We start from the raw sequence: 18,563 nt of genomic DNA, 5'->3' as shown, positions 1-18,563 counted from the left end.
TATCTAGCATTCTGTTCCACAAAAAGAAAATTCTGTTAAGTCACAGTGATGCACTTTTCATATAAAATGGTAAATTTATGTAACACGAAAAGCGAAGGTCCTGACCTAAGCGCCCCACTCCACTTGAAATTATTATTATGTTATATTAACATTATATTAACACGATAGAGTAAAATAGAGTTATATTATATTAACATTAGATTAACACGATAGAGTAAAAGAGCTTGTTTAGCAGAAATTCCGGCGTCAGTGTATTTGAGATACAGATACAATATACTACCACAATTATTGTATCCGATACGATACCTTCCAATTGTACGATACGATACCTTCCAACTTCCGAGACATTCACAGGTTTATTATTGTAGATCTACATAATGTAGCAGCAAACGCCTCTGTGCGAAAATGCTTGCTTCAGTACTTCTTAAGTCCAGCCAACTTAGTTTTATTTGAATGAAGTGCCTGTTAATATCGCCATATTTCTCAGCGGTTTTTGCTTGTCGCGTTATTTTATGAGAGCCGCTGCTCTGTTTGTCAAGTAGCTAGCGGGTTGCCATCTATTTACGTGAACTTCAATAAGAAGCCTCCGCACGACGGCGCAATTACCGGTATGCAGTTTTAACTTATCCTTAAGCGTATTACCGTTTACGCATCAGAGGATCACCGCACGTGTAAAGCAGCAACAAAGCTGGTAGCTATATTTTTTGTGACGCATATGTCGTGTATATGCAGAGGACATAAAGCTGCAAAGATTTATCATATTCTACTTATCTGCTGACATAATAACTACGTTGGTGACGTGCTCACTAATGCACAATTTTTTTAAACAAATTTTCTTCTACAAGAGCATATGTGCAGCCAAGAAACATCTCAGACGTGTTGTATAGTTGCAAAAAGCGCCGTAGGACACTGTCACTATGCACACTATTACCACTTATAGCTCCGATTACCTGGTGTTTAGTAACAGTGGAAAAATTTGGGGAGTTCTAAAGAAGGAAAAATAAATGTATCTATGTAAAATAGAAAGGTGGTTCCGTATCAAACAATCACAGTAAATAAGTATGAAACATGATACAGACCCCCAATTGCTGTGACAAGCATGAAGTATCGTCAACTTACCTGCTAAGCTAAGACAGTAAAAATTTAGTGCTTGTGGAAAATAGCCTTAAAAAGGCTTGTTGGGGCATTCGTTAGAAAAATGGAGCATTCGGTATAACAATATTTCTCGAACACCCTTCCTAACATATTTAGCATTATTTCTAATAATTTTCGGTATTATAATGCACACTCAATTTTGCTATTTTACTAATTAGTAAGGAGCATTTTTGTTGCTCTATTACATATTTGTCCTCAACATTCACTGCCTTGACGTAACAGTAAACTCGTGTGTAATGTAAATATGTAAATGGTAGCAGAAATGACGCAGACAGCTAGAAGTCAGAATAAAGCAGAGAGCTTATTTTAGCAGCTCGTTACAAAAGAAATACTGCAGTAAACAGACCGCAAAAGAACAATACAGATACCTAGGTCATGTATGGGACGCAAAAGAAGGAGGACGGCTAAGAAAGCACTTGTGCTAACAATCAAAGTTTGATTTTTAAAACTATTTGAATAAACATAGCGGAAAGAAAAGGATACGGTACGCCAAGGTATCTTCTGTTAGGTATACAAACACTTGTTCTATTAGATGTAGCAAGGGTACCGGTAGTGTTATAGTTACATAATCTTTTTGCATATACACTCAAACCTCGTTATAACGAACACGGATATAACGAATTATCGGTTATAATGAAGTAAATGAAGAACAGTCTTGCCATAGCTACAGTGTTACAAATAAACGTTTATAACGAATTTTCGGATATAACGAAGTTATTTTCTTAGCAGATGCAACTTTGTTATAATGAGGTTTTAGTGTAAGTCAACCGCATCACATGCAAGTCAAATTTACATCCATGAGATCCTCCAAATTGCTTATGTGTTAATGCCACGAGACGCGATGCAACCCCATGCTGGGATTCTCCTAACTTCGTAACGGAGCAACACGCAAAAGAAGCTTCTATAGAGACACTGTAGCAGCATCAGAATTTGTAGCTAAGTGCAAGTGTCATGACACACACTACTAAAAGGGGAGGGGGGGAATCGAGAAAACAAAGGCTGGCTGGGCGTATATGTTCACGCGCTTGTTTATGCCGTGAAGGCATGAGGGTCATCACATGACTCTATACCACCAATAGCGACGCGCCGACCTCACTGCCTGACCTCGCTGGAGGGCTCTGGCGGAAAGATGAAAGAATGTCTTTGCATTTAGCTTTATTCAGGCAGCAGTATCAGCTTGAAAAGTGGAGTTCAGCCAACGTTAATTGTTTCGCACGCGGTGGTGTTGCGATCGCAGTGTCTTGTATTTTAATTACGATAGACGATACATTATTTAATGTGTCGGAAATACAGATACTGATAAACGTTTTGCGAGCTGCATCGCGATACAGATACAAGATATTCAAGGGGTTATCTAAGATTCTTTTATTTTCGATACTGCCCAGCACTGGCGTCAATTGTCTTTCGCGGAGTGCAAGGCGATGGCTAGCTCTGCCTTTCCGCCCTGTGCAGTAAGAAAAAGATAACGGTCGCTGTTGCCTATACTGAGCGTCGAGGTTTCCTAGTTAGGGAAAATCGCACGTAGCACTTACATTTCGCAATCTTTAACTGTAACACGTCACCAGCAGACGTTGCGTTAGCTGAAGACTTCCAGTGCTCCTCATGCACAGAGTTTCCTTTCTGAGCGGAAACAAACAAAAAAAAAAAATGTCACGTTTTCTCGCGCTGAAGGGCTTTAGACGACGACTTTTACTTTGTTTCAGCAGCTGATATGGCATCATCTTCTCTGGGTACTACAAACTCCTCATTGAAGTTAACCACCAAACTTTTTCGCAAAATTAAGAATTAAGTTAATTAGCGAATTTTAAATAACCATGTTACTAATTAGCGCGCCCTTGATACTTCCTGGCGGCCGTCGCAACTAGCAGTTTCCTTCTGAACAGGTTTTATTTTTTTCTCGAAGAGCTTATTTCTGCTGAAACACCCTGTAATCACGCACACATACAAACACACGCATGACCATACATTTCTGGCTATGCCCCTGGTACAGTCAAATCCGATTATATCGAACTCGCAAAAACAACGGGAATTAGCTGGATATATCGGATAATTCGATATGCAACTTTTAATGAAAATATTGTATTTGAGGTGCGAATTTGTTGCGCAAGTTGGCTTCACGGCACGCCTTCGTGATAATGTAAGGAAGACTCCTTTGCGGCAATACGCGGGTTTTCGTTGTTATTATTATTTTTCATTTTGTATTTTTTTACTGTTCGTCGATGAGAATGCGGGCTTATATGCATGGGCGGGTAATACGCGAGAAAATACGGTATTGGTGTAAATAGTGCACAAAATCTTCGTACGCATGCAGCTGTGCGTACTCGCCGGGCGCCGCGGAAGTATCGTCTGCCTTGGTCTTACAGCGTCGGCGCTGTTTTTCAATATCATACTCAGATCGTGCTTCTTGGAATTCTGTACGCAGCGGCGACGTGAGGCTTCCTTTCCTCAAGTTCGACTGAATTGATTATCACAAACTTTGCGGTGAACAGCAAGTTCTATTTTACGGCATCTATCACGTGAACAAAACGAGCGGAGAAGTGAACGGCAATCCCGCACGACGGGCCAGCGGCACAACGACGGGGAGCCTTTGGAAGAGCACAAAATGGCAAGCGGTAGTTTCTACTCGTTCCACGTGGCGCCCTCCTGGTTACACCTGTCGGACTCGCATGCGGGAAGTATCCTTCCGTGAGGAAAAGTCAACTTCTTGGGTCGTTCCCGCTGTTCGCGATGTCAGATACATCGAGTGTTCTGGCTATTTTTGTTCGAGCACTGCCGTGATCGAAAGTAGTACTAGATATAAAGGATAATTCGATTTATTCGAGTTAGATATAATCGAATTCGGCTTATGCATGCAGGTACAAACTGAGACAACGAAAAAACAGCTTGATTTGTTGCAATTATGAATGGTTATGGTTTCGGTTATTTGTTTTGCCCAACGTGTTAGTCTTATTATATTACCATTTTATTCCGTAAATGCAGTCCCGCCGTAGGTGGTTAAATTTCGCGCGCTTGGCACACCGGTCGCTTACAGCGCCTTCTGGTGGCGTCAGTTGAAAAAAAACATTGTCTGGGCACACGACAGACTGCCTTATTTCAGTACATCACAGTAACAATGAAAATTGGGAGGAGTGAGAAAGGTCTACAAATTATCACAAACGACAAAGAAAGCGTAGAGCTATGGTGATTGTAGACAACTGATGAGTTTAGTGGCAGCAGCTGCCACCCCCATTCAAAGGGGTAAAACAAGAAAACATCCATCTACTTACACTGTTATGAAACTCCGTGGTGGCGACTTTGCGTAGTTTCACGCATGCGAGTCTCCTTTTTCCTTGTGATGCGCTGAAGTGTTCTGTTCTGGTACAGGTTGGGTAGTTAAAAAGAGACGCACCATGTCGAAGAGCGTGAAGAAGCTCAAGTCGATGAAGAAAGTGGTGGAGAAGGTGATGCACACGACGCCTCTCAAGCTGTACGTGCCTGCGTGCATGGCCATGCCGGGTCCGCCGCTCGGACCTCAGCTCGGCCAGCGAGGTATCAACATTTCGCATTTCTGCAAGGACTTCAACGAGAAGACCAAGGACATCAAAGAAGGGTTGCCCATTCCTTGCAAGGTGGGTTTTATATCTCTAGACGGGCTGACACCGTGTCGCTCTCCACACTTAATCTAGTTTGAATAGAAAACAGTACTGCTTATTTCGTTTGAAAAGAAAATAGATGGGAGGGGGAAGGGTGGGATGGGAGGGGGAATAGATGGGATGGGAGGGGGAATGCTCATCGCACAAGATAACTTCGAAAAAGAAAAAGAGAGATCTTATTGCAAATCGAGTCGAACGTGAGCATTCTCATACCATCGACACTCCTTCCATACCGTCCCGACACTTCCGAGTGACCATGTGTGTCCGAAGAGGCTCACCAGCTTGGGCACCCCATTACATCGCAAGAACAACTTCAAAAGGAAAGCTGCACAGACTCAGTTCAAAATCCTAGCAGTATGTCCCAGGGTCTGTTGTATGGCTGGCTGTCCTTTGCTAAACCCCTGGGCTTTCCTCAAAAGTCATCCCGAAGGACAACAGGGCTTAACCACATCTTGGAGTCAGAAAAACTGAGCGCTGGGCGAATTGGTAATCCATTACGACGAAAACTACGCGAGAAAATGTGGTCAAGGAAGAGACAAGCACCGACTGGCAACTGAAGGTTTTTTGGGAGAAACACAGGTATAAACAACAAGGTACAAAGAAATTTGAGCGCGCACTGGAAAGATTGCAAATGCCACCCATTGCTGCATCAAACCAAGGTGCTAGGCATAAAGATGGGACAGCACGAGAAGTATCTGGTGTTTCTTAATAATAATTATGGTGATGTGTGTTGCTAGGCCATCGGTCATATTGTACAAACTTGAAATAGACTGTCTAATCAGCAACCTGTAATTGTTCACATGTCTCTTTGTACCCTGTTTATGTGTGTGTTTCTCTCAATAAACTTTCAGTTGCTAGTTTGCGCTTGTGCGTGTGCCTTCCTTGTCCCGGTTTTCTCGCAGTTTTCGTTGTATTGGAGTGAAAGTCCCCTGTGAGTTATTTCCTTGAGCACCACCTCCACTTGAGTGCATGTGCCGGCATGGACCTCGTTCACATAGCACGTCACAAGCCCTACCACAGCACTTTGCCTTTTTGGTCACCACAATGGCTCTTCTTCTGTCTGGGCAATTGTGAAGGAGACACACCAGCAGCGTCACTGCAATCGGCTCACTCTGGTCGCTGGTGTGGTGTGCCTTGTCATTCCCATTCGTAGCTTCATTGAATGACAGTAAAGATCTTCGTGCACCGAACACACTACTCACAAAGCTATCTGCTTTGTTTGTTTGCTTTCATTATGTGCACTTGCATTCAATATTTCATCACCCATAGCTTTAGGGGACTACAATCTCGTATCAGTGCCTTTGTAAGCCGGCAATAAGGGATTTCTTTAGTCTTTGATTGAAGCCTTTGGTGCATTAAATTTAGTACAGCTGTCTAAACTGTGTTTCAATGCATGTCAGCTCATGCCCAGGGCAGTTTGCGTCTCTGACGAAAAGTAGCAAGATCTTCGTGCGCCAAAAGCATGAACTCCTAGATTGCACTGGGCCACGCTATGTCAATGAAGCACTGCAGCAATCTTGTGTTGAATTCCAATGGTGGAGTCCAAGCAACATTTTCTGCTCCTTCAGGAGTGAGAAGAGTCGATATCTGAGCCAGTTAGTTCATGTTACTTGAACAAATGCCAGAAAAACCACGGGACATGAGAAAGAAGGCAGACACACAGAAAGCTGGAAAGTTTTCTTCCGGTGAAGTGAGGGCAAAAGCCACGTGTTCCAATAAGAGAGACTGAGATCAGAGTAGCTCTTGCCTGGAGCCGGAAAAGTTGCTCTGAGAAAATTGGCGAAGTGTGTCCGAGCTTTACGCAATGCCTGTTAGATGTTTATGTTAGATGCTAGATGGACCACATAAATGATTCGACATTAATTTGGCAACTTGATAGCAGTTGCTTCGAGTCTGAAAACTCAGATTCCGACATGTGCAATGAATTGAACAAAGGCAGTGATGATGAAACTGCCACTTATGAGCAAGCATTCGACAGGATGTTCAGCCTGCATCCAGTGGTTAGAACTTCTCAACCTGCTTTGCTCTGGTGGTAGTGGTTGTGTTCCAATTACTGATTAGGAGGTGTTGATCTACACCAGAGATGAGTACTTGCCCACAGGGTCAGTTGGCTGCTCTGCATCACCTTTGGAATTCAACATCAGAAACCATGCAATGCAGTGTTTTTTCAATTTGTTGCAATATTGGAGATTCGTGAAAGTATCATTGCGAATCACTTACTATTTCACTACTGCAAGCAAGCTGCTATGCAACACTAAGTTATTTCTGCATTTGTCTTTTGTGCTTTTTGAAGCATTTCCAATTAACTGAGGGAATGATGCATGGACAGCACTTTTCAATCAGAGGAGCTAATGTTTAGAGGGAATGGCTTCATAATTGGGTAACAAGATAATCTAGCCGGCCATGAGTGCTAACCTTAATTTTTTTGTGATGCATTGTCAGTGTTTCATGCTTTGCAACCTTCATGATGTTTAATGAGGTTAAAACTACTCAGCTATGACTTTGAGAGTACTGTTATGGAGATTTTAATGCCACCACAATATCTCAGAATCTGCACCATGTGACTATTCCAAGTTTGCAAGGGATGGTTGCCTTGACAACAGGGCTGCTGTGCTGGAAGTTGCCACACTTAAATCCAGAGGCATCTCGAGCTAACTGTATTAACGTGCCGATTGTGAAAGGTAAATTTCGTGTTATTCGCAGAATAACGTGTAGAGCTATATGAAATATTGCATAGAGTAGGAAGTTCTTACTAGCAAGCAGATTTCTTCTGGCTGAAACTTCTGAATGTTGGTCACTTTCAAAGCATCACCTCTTCACTTCTAGAAGCATTCATTACAAAGAAATATTAGCGAATAAAGCCACACTGCATTGTGCGAGTAATTATTGTATCAGTTTCAGCTTCTGCCTAAAGCCTTGTACTTTCCACACTTTGTGCAGATCACGGTGAAGCCAGACCGCAGTTTTGACCTGGAGATGTTGAACCCTCCCATCACATACTTTGTGAAGCAGGCAGCGGGAATAGATCGTGGAGCCATGTGCCCGGGGAAGGAGACTGCAGGCTTAATCACGCTGAAGCACGTCTATGAGATAGCGAAGATCAAGAGCCAGGATAGCATCTATGACTGCGTGCCACTGCAGGACATTTGCAAGGACGTAATGTTGCTTGCCTACAGGTGCGGTGTCAAGGTAGTGAAGAGCCTAACGGCGGAGGAATACCGCGAGTTCCGTGAAGCTCGCGAACCTGTTGTCAAGGAGCAGCTTGCAGCCTTAGAAGAGAAGCGGCAGGCAAAGCTCCTGAGGACTGCATCTTGAGTCTGTGTTTCCTGAGAACATCAGCACAACTTACCTGAAGGGCTTCGTAGAAGTGCATAGTTTACAAACTGCACGTTACGGTGTTTAGAAGAAACGTTTTTTTTTTTTTAGCTGTGGGGTGAATGCAAAATAAAGAACTGTTACCCGATGCTGCTGGTTGAATTCCTAGCCAGCAAAAGTGAAACGAAAGAACATAGGAGGACTGTGGTTTTGATGGTGCCAGTATTTTTGCTTTTGTCACTCGGCCTATCTCTCACCACTGTGTAATGAACTTTAGTTAGAAGAGAGTGGCCATATTAATGACTTCCAAGGACTAGGACTAAGAAAGGCACGCGAAACACAACACTTGCAGCACTTGCAACTATAGTCTATTTCAGAACAAACACTGGCACCATGTTGCTTCATGTTGAATAAACATGTAGCAACTGAAGCTAGTTTTAAGAAACAAAGGAAAACCATTCAGCTAGAAAAGGTGACACTAAGAATAAAAACACAACATCTGCAACTGCGATTCGAACCCGGGCCTTCTGAAAGGGAAGCGGGCATTCTACCCCTGCGCCACTACGACGGAGCCGCGCGCAACTCTTAAACGGCGAGTGGTGCCACAAGTGGATTGACCCTGTTTGGGCTTCACTTATCAAAGCTCGTTTCGGGCACTCCCCTGTTCTAGTACTCTAGCCATGTACTCTAGTACTCTAGCCCCTGTTCTAGTACTCTAGCCAATTTCGAAGCGCTTGTCGTCTGCGGTCCATGGTGACATTGCTCATGACCAGACAACCACAGAAGCAGATGCCCCTGAAGGGGTACTACCGTTTGGCGGATGCCAATTGTTCTCTTTCATAACCATTCCAATGCCTTGAGGGATTGCGTACAACTAATTTTCCATATTGCCTGTTATTTCTAGCTTGGGTGTGAGCAGCCCTGGCACATGGCAGCACCCCTCAGGTGCCCATGGTGCCCACACTGCGTGACACACAGTATCAGAGTTCAGCGCTATGTGCGTTGCCTTGCTGTGTGTCCTGTGGTTTTCGCGCTGTTTTTTCTAATCACAGTATCAGAGATGGTCCTCTGGTGTGCCGTTCTTGAAATCGGCCAAAACTTGTTGCGCCCGCTTGGTGCGTACTTGGGACGACATGATAGAGGAAAGTAATTTTAGACTTAATTTTGGTGCAAATTTATACATTCCCTGCTGTAGTAGGTCAACCCCTTAACAACACAAGTGTAAATGCCCTATTTCTCAAATCACTGTTGTGCAGTGTTTACCCACAAGTAGCGCCACATAGAGGCAAAGGAGGAGAAGGAAAAGGACGAAGTGTCGCAAAGGACGAAGTGGCTGACTGAGAAAACATTCACGTACTGATTATATTAACTACCACGCTATCCAGTTGCACAAGCAAACAAGCACATCTCACTCAATGACCCTGAACATTTGATTTCCCAGTGCTGGGGTCAAGGAGCAGTGGATCGATCCCTTTCATGCGCAAGCATAAATGTCCCTCAAATCACTGTTGGGAAGCTTGTCAAAGCCATCCCGGTTAATGTAAAGATACATTCTACGGGCAGTGCACAAAGGGATAGCACCCTTTTGCTTGTGCGTCGCTCACATTGACACAGTGAACCACCACTGTAACTTTTTTTTGTCAGCAGGATAGACTGCATGCTTTTGCATATTTCACCCACCTTATCAATTTCTTCTGGTGCGATAATCTCTCTTGTAAACTGATTCTTATCGAGGGCAACCCTTCTGTGAGCATCAAACAAAGGAACCTCGCAAGTAAACTACTGGCCACATATCTGAGATAACTGTGCTCACGTAATCTATCATCAAGGCGATGGTTGGTTTGCTCAACACAGCTGCAACCACAGGACAATTGTAAGAAATAAACTACACTCTCAGCACAGTGTACAAATCCCTTTTTATGGTTCTTTTCGTAGCCATGATTTTTGTCTGTGTTTGGAGTTGTGATCTCGCACAGCTTTTACAGCGTAACATTATAGAGCACAAAAAAGAACACTGACTGAAAGGGACAACGCGGACACAGCACTAACTTCCAACGTTTATTTTATTTTTTGAAACTGTATATGGAGAAAACAGACTGCAGCACATGCAGGTGCATTTGTACAGAATTAGTACATTTAATACAGTAAAGATGCGGATGTGTGTGTATAGAAAAGTAGGATAAGTTGAAAAAATAAAATGGCTGCAAGGTGAAGAGGTCATTCTAGAATGCCATTCCCATTAGCACATGCCCAAGGATATGTTTCTCCCAGCTTACTTGGTGTTGAAAAACCCCAACACATTAGCTTTTTATCTTCACAATATTGCGCAAAACCACGCTCACGACAAAAGTGGATGCAACAAGCTGCCCATGTAGTTTCAATGCGATAGCATTAAAGGAACTCTAAAAAGTCCCTTTAATGCTATTACGTAGAAGAAGAATTGACTGCCCCCCGCCTCGGTGGTCTAGTGGCTATGGCGCTTGGCTGCTGACCCGAAGGTTGCGGGATCGAATCCCGGCCGCGGCGGCTGCATTTTCGATGGAGGCGAAAATGTCTGAGGCCCGTGTACTTAGATTTAGGTGCACGTTAAAGAACCCCAGGTGGTCGAAATTTCCGGAGCCTTGCACTACGGCGTCTCTCATAATCATATCGTGGTTTTGGGACGTTAAGCCCCAGATATTATTATTAAGAATTGACTGTTGGCCGAGTTGGTAATTCATGATGCAAGAAAATAGTGCGAAAAAACGTAAGACGACGAAGAAGGCTGCAGCACAAGCGCATACTAACAACTGAACTTTTATTAGACAGACAAAAGTATATAGGAAGCCCAAACCACATGTTCACCACGAACAGAACCGAAAACCTCATATGTGCGCATCCAGGTACGTTATCTCTGCCTTATTTAACGCAAGGGAAGGCTTTGCCACACAGTCATACTTTTCTCGTATTAGTAAATTACTCTTTCACGATGTCAAAAACACCACGCTTGCTGCAAGAAGGCTCTTGGTAAGCAAGAAAATGTGCAAAAACATGGCTGATCCCTCTGTCATAGGAATCGGTATAACACGAAAGTGAAACGTGTCTCCACAGACGTAGTTGAGCGTTTGTTGTGCATTCTTTCGCCCCAAGCGCAAAGGAATGAATGCTACAGCATCAAATTGTAATGTTACGCGAAGAACGGCAAGCTGCTCGAAACTTGCAATGAGCTGCTCAAGCAGAAAGGACGCACAGAACGAACATACGCAGGATGAGCGCGAACTGTCACAGTTGTAACTTATTTCTGTGTGAGCAGCGCGCTCCTTTCGCAAACGCGGCCGCTGCAGTGAGCGAGGTGACCTTCGTGCTCTCAACAGAAACTTGCAGGCAGAGCGCAAGACGTACAAACCACAGAGATCACGAGATAAGCGCCCGCACGAGCGACCACGCCCTGTCGAGGTGCGCGCTAATCCACGTGGGGAACGACTTTTAAAGCGCGCTCTTCGAGCCCTTCGCGCCATCTCGCTAGTGATAACGAAAACACGCTGTACTGCCGATCTCTGAGTACCGCCACCGGCAAATGGTGTACATAAATAGCTCGCTGTTAGTATAGCAGAGAACATGCCGTCTGTGGCGAAGTTGTTTCGTGCTGTGCGCTGGCGATCGAGAGGTTGTAAGTTCGACTCCCGGTGACGGAACTTGTTCTTATAGTTTTTTCTTTGCCATATGTTAGTCTTTATATTTTACAACGTCATATCCGTGACGGAAATGCGTCAGTGGAGCCGTGGTGGACCCCGGCATAAAACACTTTTGTGTTAAAAAAAAAGAAATGCGGGTGGCAACGCCACCTTGAAGTTCACGCACCAGTTGCAGTGACATTGTAGATTTTGACAGTGTCTAATCATCATCATCATCAGACTGTTCTGCCAATCAACCCAGTCCTGTGCTTTCTGCTGCCACGTTATGCCTGCAAACTTCTTAATCTCATCTACCCGCCTAATTTTCTGTCTCCCCCTCACGCGTTTGCCATCTCTTGGAATCCAGTCAGTTACCCTTAATGACCACCGGTTATCCTGCCGACGTGCTACGTGGCCGGCCCATATCCACTTCTTCTTCTTGATTTCAACTAAGGTGTCCTTAACATTCGTCTGTTCCCTGACCCACTCTGCTCTCTTCCTGTCTCTTAAGGTTACACCTATCACTTTCCTTTCCATTGGTCGCTGCGTGGTCCTCAATTTAAGTTGAACCCTCTTTGTAAGTCTCCAGGTTTCTGATCCGTAGGTAAGTACCGGTAAGATGCAGCTGTTATATACCTTCCTCTTGAGTGATAGTGGTAGACTACCATTCGTGATTTGATAATGCTTGCCAAATGAGCCCTATCCCATCCTTATTCTTCTAGTTATTTCACTCTCATGGTTCGGCTCTGCGATTACTACCTGTCCTAAATAGACGTACTCCTTTACAACTTCCAGTGCCTTGCCCCCTATCGCAAAGCGCTGTTCTCTAATATATGTAATTCCTAATCGGTAAAAATGGAATACATTGTCTTCTGACAGAGCCAGTGACTTAACATACCAAGTTTCAGGAAATTTAGTCGGGCCAATGTGGCCAAACTGCGAAAAAAACACATTGAAATCCATGATGTCATTATCGGAGATTTTGGCGGGAAATTAAAAAGTGAAATTCTTGACAGGTGATTTTCTCATCTATTAATAAACTGATGGTGGCGAAATTAACGACACTAGATTTCTCAGAGCGTAATTTATCAGTCTAAACTAATTTAATGTTTCACTTTAGCGTCCCTTTAAAGGGGTCATGAACCACTTTTCCAAGTAATGATCTAATGGCCTCAGTATCGGAGTGTACTGCCTCCCGAATCGATTGCCACAAAAATTTCTCGAATCCGTCAAGAATCAGCGGAGTTACGGGGGTTTGGCGCACGCTCCCAGCGCTTTCTCTCTTTTCTCGTGCCGGCGAGCGCACTGGAAGCTAGACAGGGAGGGATGGCATGGGGGAAAGAAGTTACGCCAGCGCGCGTCATGAAACGCGATCGCTCTCCCGCTGTGATTCGCTTGCGTGAGTGCGGCTACCGTGTGCTGAGGAGTGCGGCGCCGGCAAGTGGCGGCACCCTGCGGCAAGAAGCGCATCTGATCCAAACGCCGCTCTTGATTTACGTCGGCTATCGGCCAATAAGCATGCTATGTCTCTTGCGACGTACAGCGGACAGACGCCCCGCCCACCGACGAGAGTGAGAACCGGCCTCTGTTTGAAAAGAGGGTGCCTGGGGAAACGGCAACTTCGCGCTCCGCTTGTGGCCATTACGCGGCGCGCACGACTGTAATATTTGGCAGAGCAGTTCATAGCCGTGTCAGCTTTCCGCAGGATGTGTTTTTTCAACAAGCCCAAGGGGTGCTTCATGACCCCTTTAAAAAGCTTGTGCTGTAGAAATTCCAGTGTCAGGATTGTTGCTCGTGAGCGAAAAATCAAGATAGATGCAAATAAAAAATCTTGGATTAAAGAGGGAATCGAACACAGGCCTTGCGCATGGCAGTGCCACATCAGTGCTTGAGACTGGTTCAGAAAAAAAAAACCTATACAGGCATCACGCCACCTGAATTGCACTACAAGTGGGTGCTTTAAGGGGCCACCCGTTACAAAATGCTCAGGCGTGGTTAATCATCATCAGCAGCTGCAGCAACAGCACTATCAAAGTGTGCAGCTGCACGTACTGCATTACAAACATGCAGTGGGTACTTCACCAATTTGCAAAAGGAAGAATTAAGGCGTAGTGGGCACTTCGCAACTGCACTTGCAGTAGGCATGCATACAGGAGAGCTTCAAACAGCCGATGTTATGCGCACAGACCTTCCTTTCCTCGAGACACAGTTGAGATGCCCAGCGAGAAGCGAGGCCTGGCAAGTGAACGAGAAGACCATGCAAACTGGGCCCAATCATGCTATCGCGATATACTGGGTGATTCCACGTAAGATCGAACAAACGATGGCTGGTCGACCTCTCAAATTTATTTCAAAATTTTATATATTATTGCCTGATGAGTGGAAAGAAGAGATCCGCAATTTGTTTTGCCGCCAAAAATTTTTTCAAAGCACAGGAAATCAATAACGACGAAGAGGTGGAGTGGAGCGCTCATCCGCTCTGCTGTTTTGCCCAACTTTCGTTATGAATTGCACAAAATATATTAAAGTTAGGTAGCTGAAATTTATTTACCTAAATATATGCATGTTTTTGCTTCTGCTCAGGTATTTTTAGTTTTTATGTGTAGTGGAGTTGTTTTTATAAAAAATCTCAAAAATGGCCCAATTGACAAAATTTTCTTTACTTTGAAGATCCTTATCTCGAAAAATCCTTGTAGCAGAGCGACGAAAATTCCGCATTACGTTCTTCCCATGCTTATCTACCAAACTGCCAAATCTTGTATTTATATAACTTTTCAGTGAAGAGATATGATCGGCCTAATTTCCAGAAAACACCGAACAACGGAAACTTCTGACGACAATTAAAAAAAAACCCCATTTTTTAAATTTCTTAAACTTTGTCCGCTTATTCTCCTCCACATCAGCTTTCACAATCATTAAAAACATGTTGCATAATGTCGTTGCACTAATAGGGAGTATGCACTGAAACTGAGCCGCAATGTGGCGCTGCGGTGCCCCGAGCTGGGCGCCATTTTTGCGGTTCTCGTGCAGCAGCCGACCCACGCTTGCTACTGTGCTTGCTGTGTCTACGCGCTAGGTGTTGTGTGGTGTTTCCTTGACTTCCTTGTACTCGTGTGTTTCATTAACGATAGTACGGCGTTGGAACTGTCCCCTACCACTGCGTGTTGCATGGACTTGTGAAAGTGCCCAAGCCGCAAGACGTTGTTGCGCGTCGAGCTGCGTCAATCGGCTATGGTGAAATGAGCTGTTTACGGTTGCTCCAACCGCACAAGAAACAGCCCCAACGACGAGAACTTTCAACGGGTAGGGTTCTATGTCGTGCCGAAAGTTATATCAGGACAGTGGTGCGAAGACAACGGAGCTGTCGTCAAGCGGAGAGCTCTATGCGGTGGCAGCCATGCATTCTGTCCATCCGTGCATGATCGACCATCCCGGCGTGTCACTGCTGCCTCCAAGTAAAAGAGCACTGCTCCAACGTGTGAGCACGCCTCGCCAAGGCCAGCCATGCACGTGCAGTGCGCGCACAGAACTTCACCATCAGGCTTGATTAGTAGCCACGGCAGCAGCAGCTTTTCTTTAAACGCTTGCGAGTGGCGGACCTGCGCAGATAGTAAGATAAATCAGTGTTCAGCGCGCGCGATTAGATTTTTAGAGCACTACTTGAAGCCAGGGGAGCCGCCGGGGGGGAGGGGGGGTGCTAGAGCTGCCCCTAAATTTCTGCCTGCCCCCTCGAGCAAACATGGTCAAAACACAACGCATATGTTCCCTGCCCCCCTGAAGGAACTCGCTTGTCTTCGGTGCCCCCCTCCCTTAGCATCAAAATCCTAGCGCCGCCCCTGCTCCAAGCGCTAAAAACACGCGAAACACAGCGACAACTTGGCTGCCATCTAGTGATAGCGGCAAGAAAGTGCGATGGGCTGGACGCCATATCAGCGACTGATAGCAAGCTTTACCACTTTAGCACCCGATCACTAACTTACGGATACCTAGAAACAAGCCGTTAAGTCGGGAACATGCGGTACAATATGTACAGCCTACCTTTGAAACGACGACGATGTTGCCATCACGAAGAGTTTTCACCCTTGGTGGCTCCACGAGGCCGCTTGTGACATAATTGTGAGCCTCCAAGGATTTGTAGCTCTTAAGCTGCTCCCGCGTCACGAAACTTGTCCCGTGAACAAGATAATCGTTGATATCCGCACGGTCTACGCTGGGATAGCAGCCAACATCGTTCGTGAACTGGTCATCGGAAAGCGCCAAGGGGTTGTCGCTACCGCATTTTGCGACTTTGATGTGGTATCTCCTGCGCTCGGGATCAGACAGCGACTGGCCGTAGTAGCAGCATCTTTTCACTGCAGCAACACGGCGATCGCTTGCACAGCCGGGCAAATGACTAGATCCGTGCAACACGCAGTGGTAAGGGACAGTTCCACGCCGTACTATCGTTAATGAAACACGCGAGTACACGGAAGTCAAGGAAACACCACACAACACCTAGCGCGTACACACAGCAAACACAGTAGCAAGCGTGGGTCGGCTGCTGCACGAGAACCGCAAAAATGGCGCCCAGCTCGGGGCACCGCAGCGCCACATTGCGGCTCAGTTTCAGTGCATACTCCCTATAGTTACGGCCCCTCCAATGAGACCCTTAGGCAAGGATGGGCAATTTCGACTTCTTGCCCAGCAAGTGTATAAAATGGAGGCAGGATTGAATTTCTTTTTATTAAAAGGCCAGCAGGTACCTAAGAAGGTGTCGCCGGCACTGAAGACGTTAATTTTGAAAATATTTGGTCACTGCAGCGGCCACGAGCGCGGGGCTACCGATCAGGCGCGCGCGAACCCGAGATGCTCGTTGTAAGAGACGGCGCAGTGAGAGCTCGTTTTCGCGTCCTCAGACCGATTGAGTTCGAAACAGCAACACCTCTCGGGTGACTTGAACGCACGTGCACCAGTAGTCGCAGTGATCTAGTTAATTGCGTCGATTTCTTTTTCAGGGGGCATAAGAATGTCATCGTTAAACTGTGCGTTCCGTGAAGATCTTTCATTGCAGTTGTAGCGAAAGCACGCGTAGCACAAGTAGTCCGTCTCACTGACATTCACTGATCTTTCGGGTATTAAACGTTCCTTCAAAGCATTTATGTCTAGGTCGGTAACTCTGCGAAATTTTGGCTTCTTTGCAATAATTAAAGGAGTACTGACACGATTTTGAGACATCGCAAAAGGGACATTTTTTGCTTCGTTGGTATGCATTGTCCACGCTGTCCACACACTGGAGTCGGAGAACACGTATAAAATATTTTAATTTGAGTTTGAAGTTTTCTTCGCTGAGCATTTGCAAGCCAGCCACACTGCAAGGACATTATCTCGACGAGTCAAGACAGTTCCTCCGAGTTCGCGAGTTCTGCGTCCTGCATGCAGCCTAAATCGTAGAAATCACTGTCAGGGTCACTGGACGACAATTCACTCATCGTTGTCTATTGCACCACGAGCAGATGACGGATTTCCCGCTAGTACGTCGCGAGTTTCTGTATCTCCGTGACGTCACACTGCTATGAAATGACACTGAGAAGCCGTCCCCTCGATATCGAAACCGAAAATGTCTTTTTAAGGTGGCGCTAATTACAATATATAGGATGCATTCCCAGGCACGACAATAGTCGTTTTAGGTTTCTCGACACCAGTATTTTTATTTAGAGCAACAATCCGAATTTTTTTTTAAATTCGTGTCAGTACTCCTTTAAGCTTCTTGTGCTTCGAAAGGTAGTCTCCACAATAGAGTCATTCAGACCTATACTTTCTCGTCATAAGACGCACAGGAGGAGTAGAGTAAGAACAAAGCACAAGAACTATCCGCGCCGAATGAAGTGTGAACAGCGCACCGAACGCGCGGCCAGTTCAGGCCGTCTGCTGCCGACATCTAATATAGGCAAGCGCATCCGGTTACCTATAGTTTTGCTTTTCTTTCCTTTTACAATTCATATTTTGCTTTGCCACTGATCGCAACTGGCGCAGCGCAGTTTCTGTGGCAGCAGCGTGTGTGAAGCGAGCGCTCATAGCTCCCTTATAGAGTTTCCGTCTAGCTTCCATCTCCGCCGTTATATCAGTGCCTAGCTGAGATGCGAACAGAGGGCGGATAGAATAGCGAAGCTCCAGTGCACGTGCGTTCAAGTTACCCGAGAGGTGTTGCTGTTTCGAACTCAACCGGTCTGAGGACGCGAAAACGAGCTCTCACTGCGCCGTCTCTTACAACGAGCATCTCGGGTACGCGCGCGCCTGATCGGTAGCCCCGCGCTCGTGGCCGCTGCAGTGACCAAATATTTTCAAAATTAACGTCTTCAGTGCCGGCGACACCTTCTTAGGTACCTGCTGGCCTTTTAATAAAAAGAAATTCAATCCTGCCTCCATTTTATACACTTGCTGGGCAAGAAGTCGGAATTGCCCATCCTTGCCTAAGGGTCTCATTGGAGGGGCCGTAACTATTAGTGCAACGACATTATGCAACATGTTTTTAATGATTGTGAAAGCTGATGTGGAGGAGAATAAGTGGACAAAGTTTAAGAAATTTAAAAAATGGGTTTTTTTTTATTGTCGTCAGAAATTTCCATTGTTCGGTGTTTTCTTGAACTTTGCCCGATCATATCTCTTTACTGAAAAGTTATATAAATACAAGATTTGGCAGTTTGGTAGATAAGCATGCGAAGAACGTAATGCGGAATTTTGTCGCTCTGCTACAAGGATTTTTTGAGATAAGGATCTTCAAAGTAAAGAAAATTTTGTCAATTGAGCCTTTTTTGAGGATTTTTATAAA

The 18,563-nt window shown here is 45.2% G+C and overlaps 1 protein-coding gene across 1 annotated transcript; it reads left to right on the top strand.

Moving 5' to 3' along the window:
- Positions 1-4,439: 4,439 nt before the first annotated feature.
- On the top strand, positions 4,440-8,250 carry LOC119374794 (39S ribosomal protein L11, mitochondrial). The gene is made up of 2 exons (XM_037644977.2): positions 4,440-4,763; positions 7,728-8,250. Exons 1-2 carry the CDS (start codon positions 4,545-4,547, stop codon positions 8,100-8,102), a joined length of 594 nt encoding a protein of 197 aa, XP_037500905.1. The 5' UTR covers positions 4,440-4,544; the 3' UTR covers positions 8,103-8,250.
- The last annotated feature ends 10,313 nt before the right edge of the window (positions 8,251-18,563 follow it).

This window comes from Rhipicephalus sanguineus, chromosome 11 (assembly GCF_013339695.2).
Source record: "Rhipicephalus sanguineus isolate Rsan-2018 chromosome 11, BIME_Rsan_1.4, whole genome shotgun sequence".
NCBI classification, from domain to species: Eukaryota; Metazoa; Arthropoda; class Arachnida; order Ixodida; family Ixodidae; genus Rhipicephalus; species Rhipicephalus sanguineus.
This window is presented reverse-complemented; position numbering and strand designations above follow the sequence as displayed.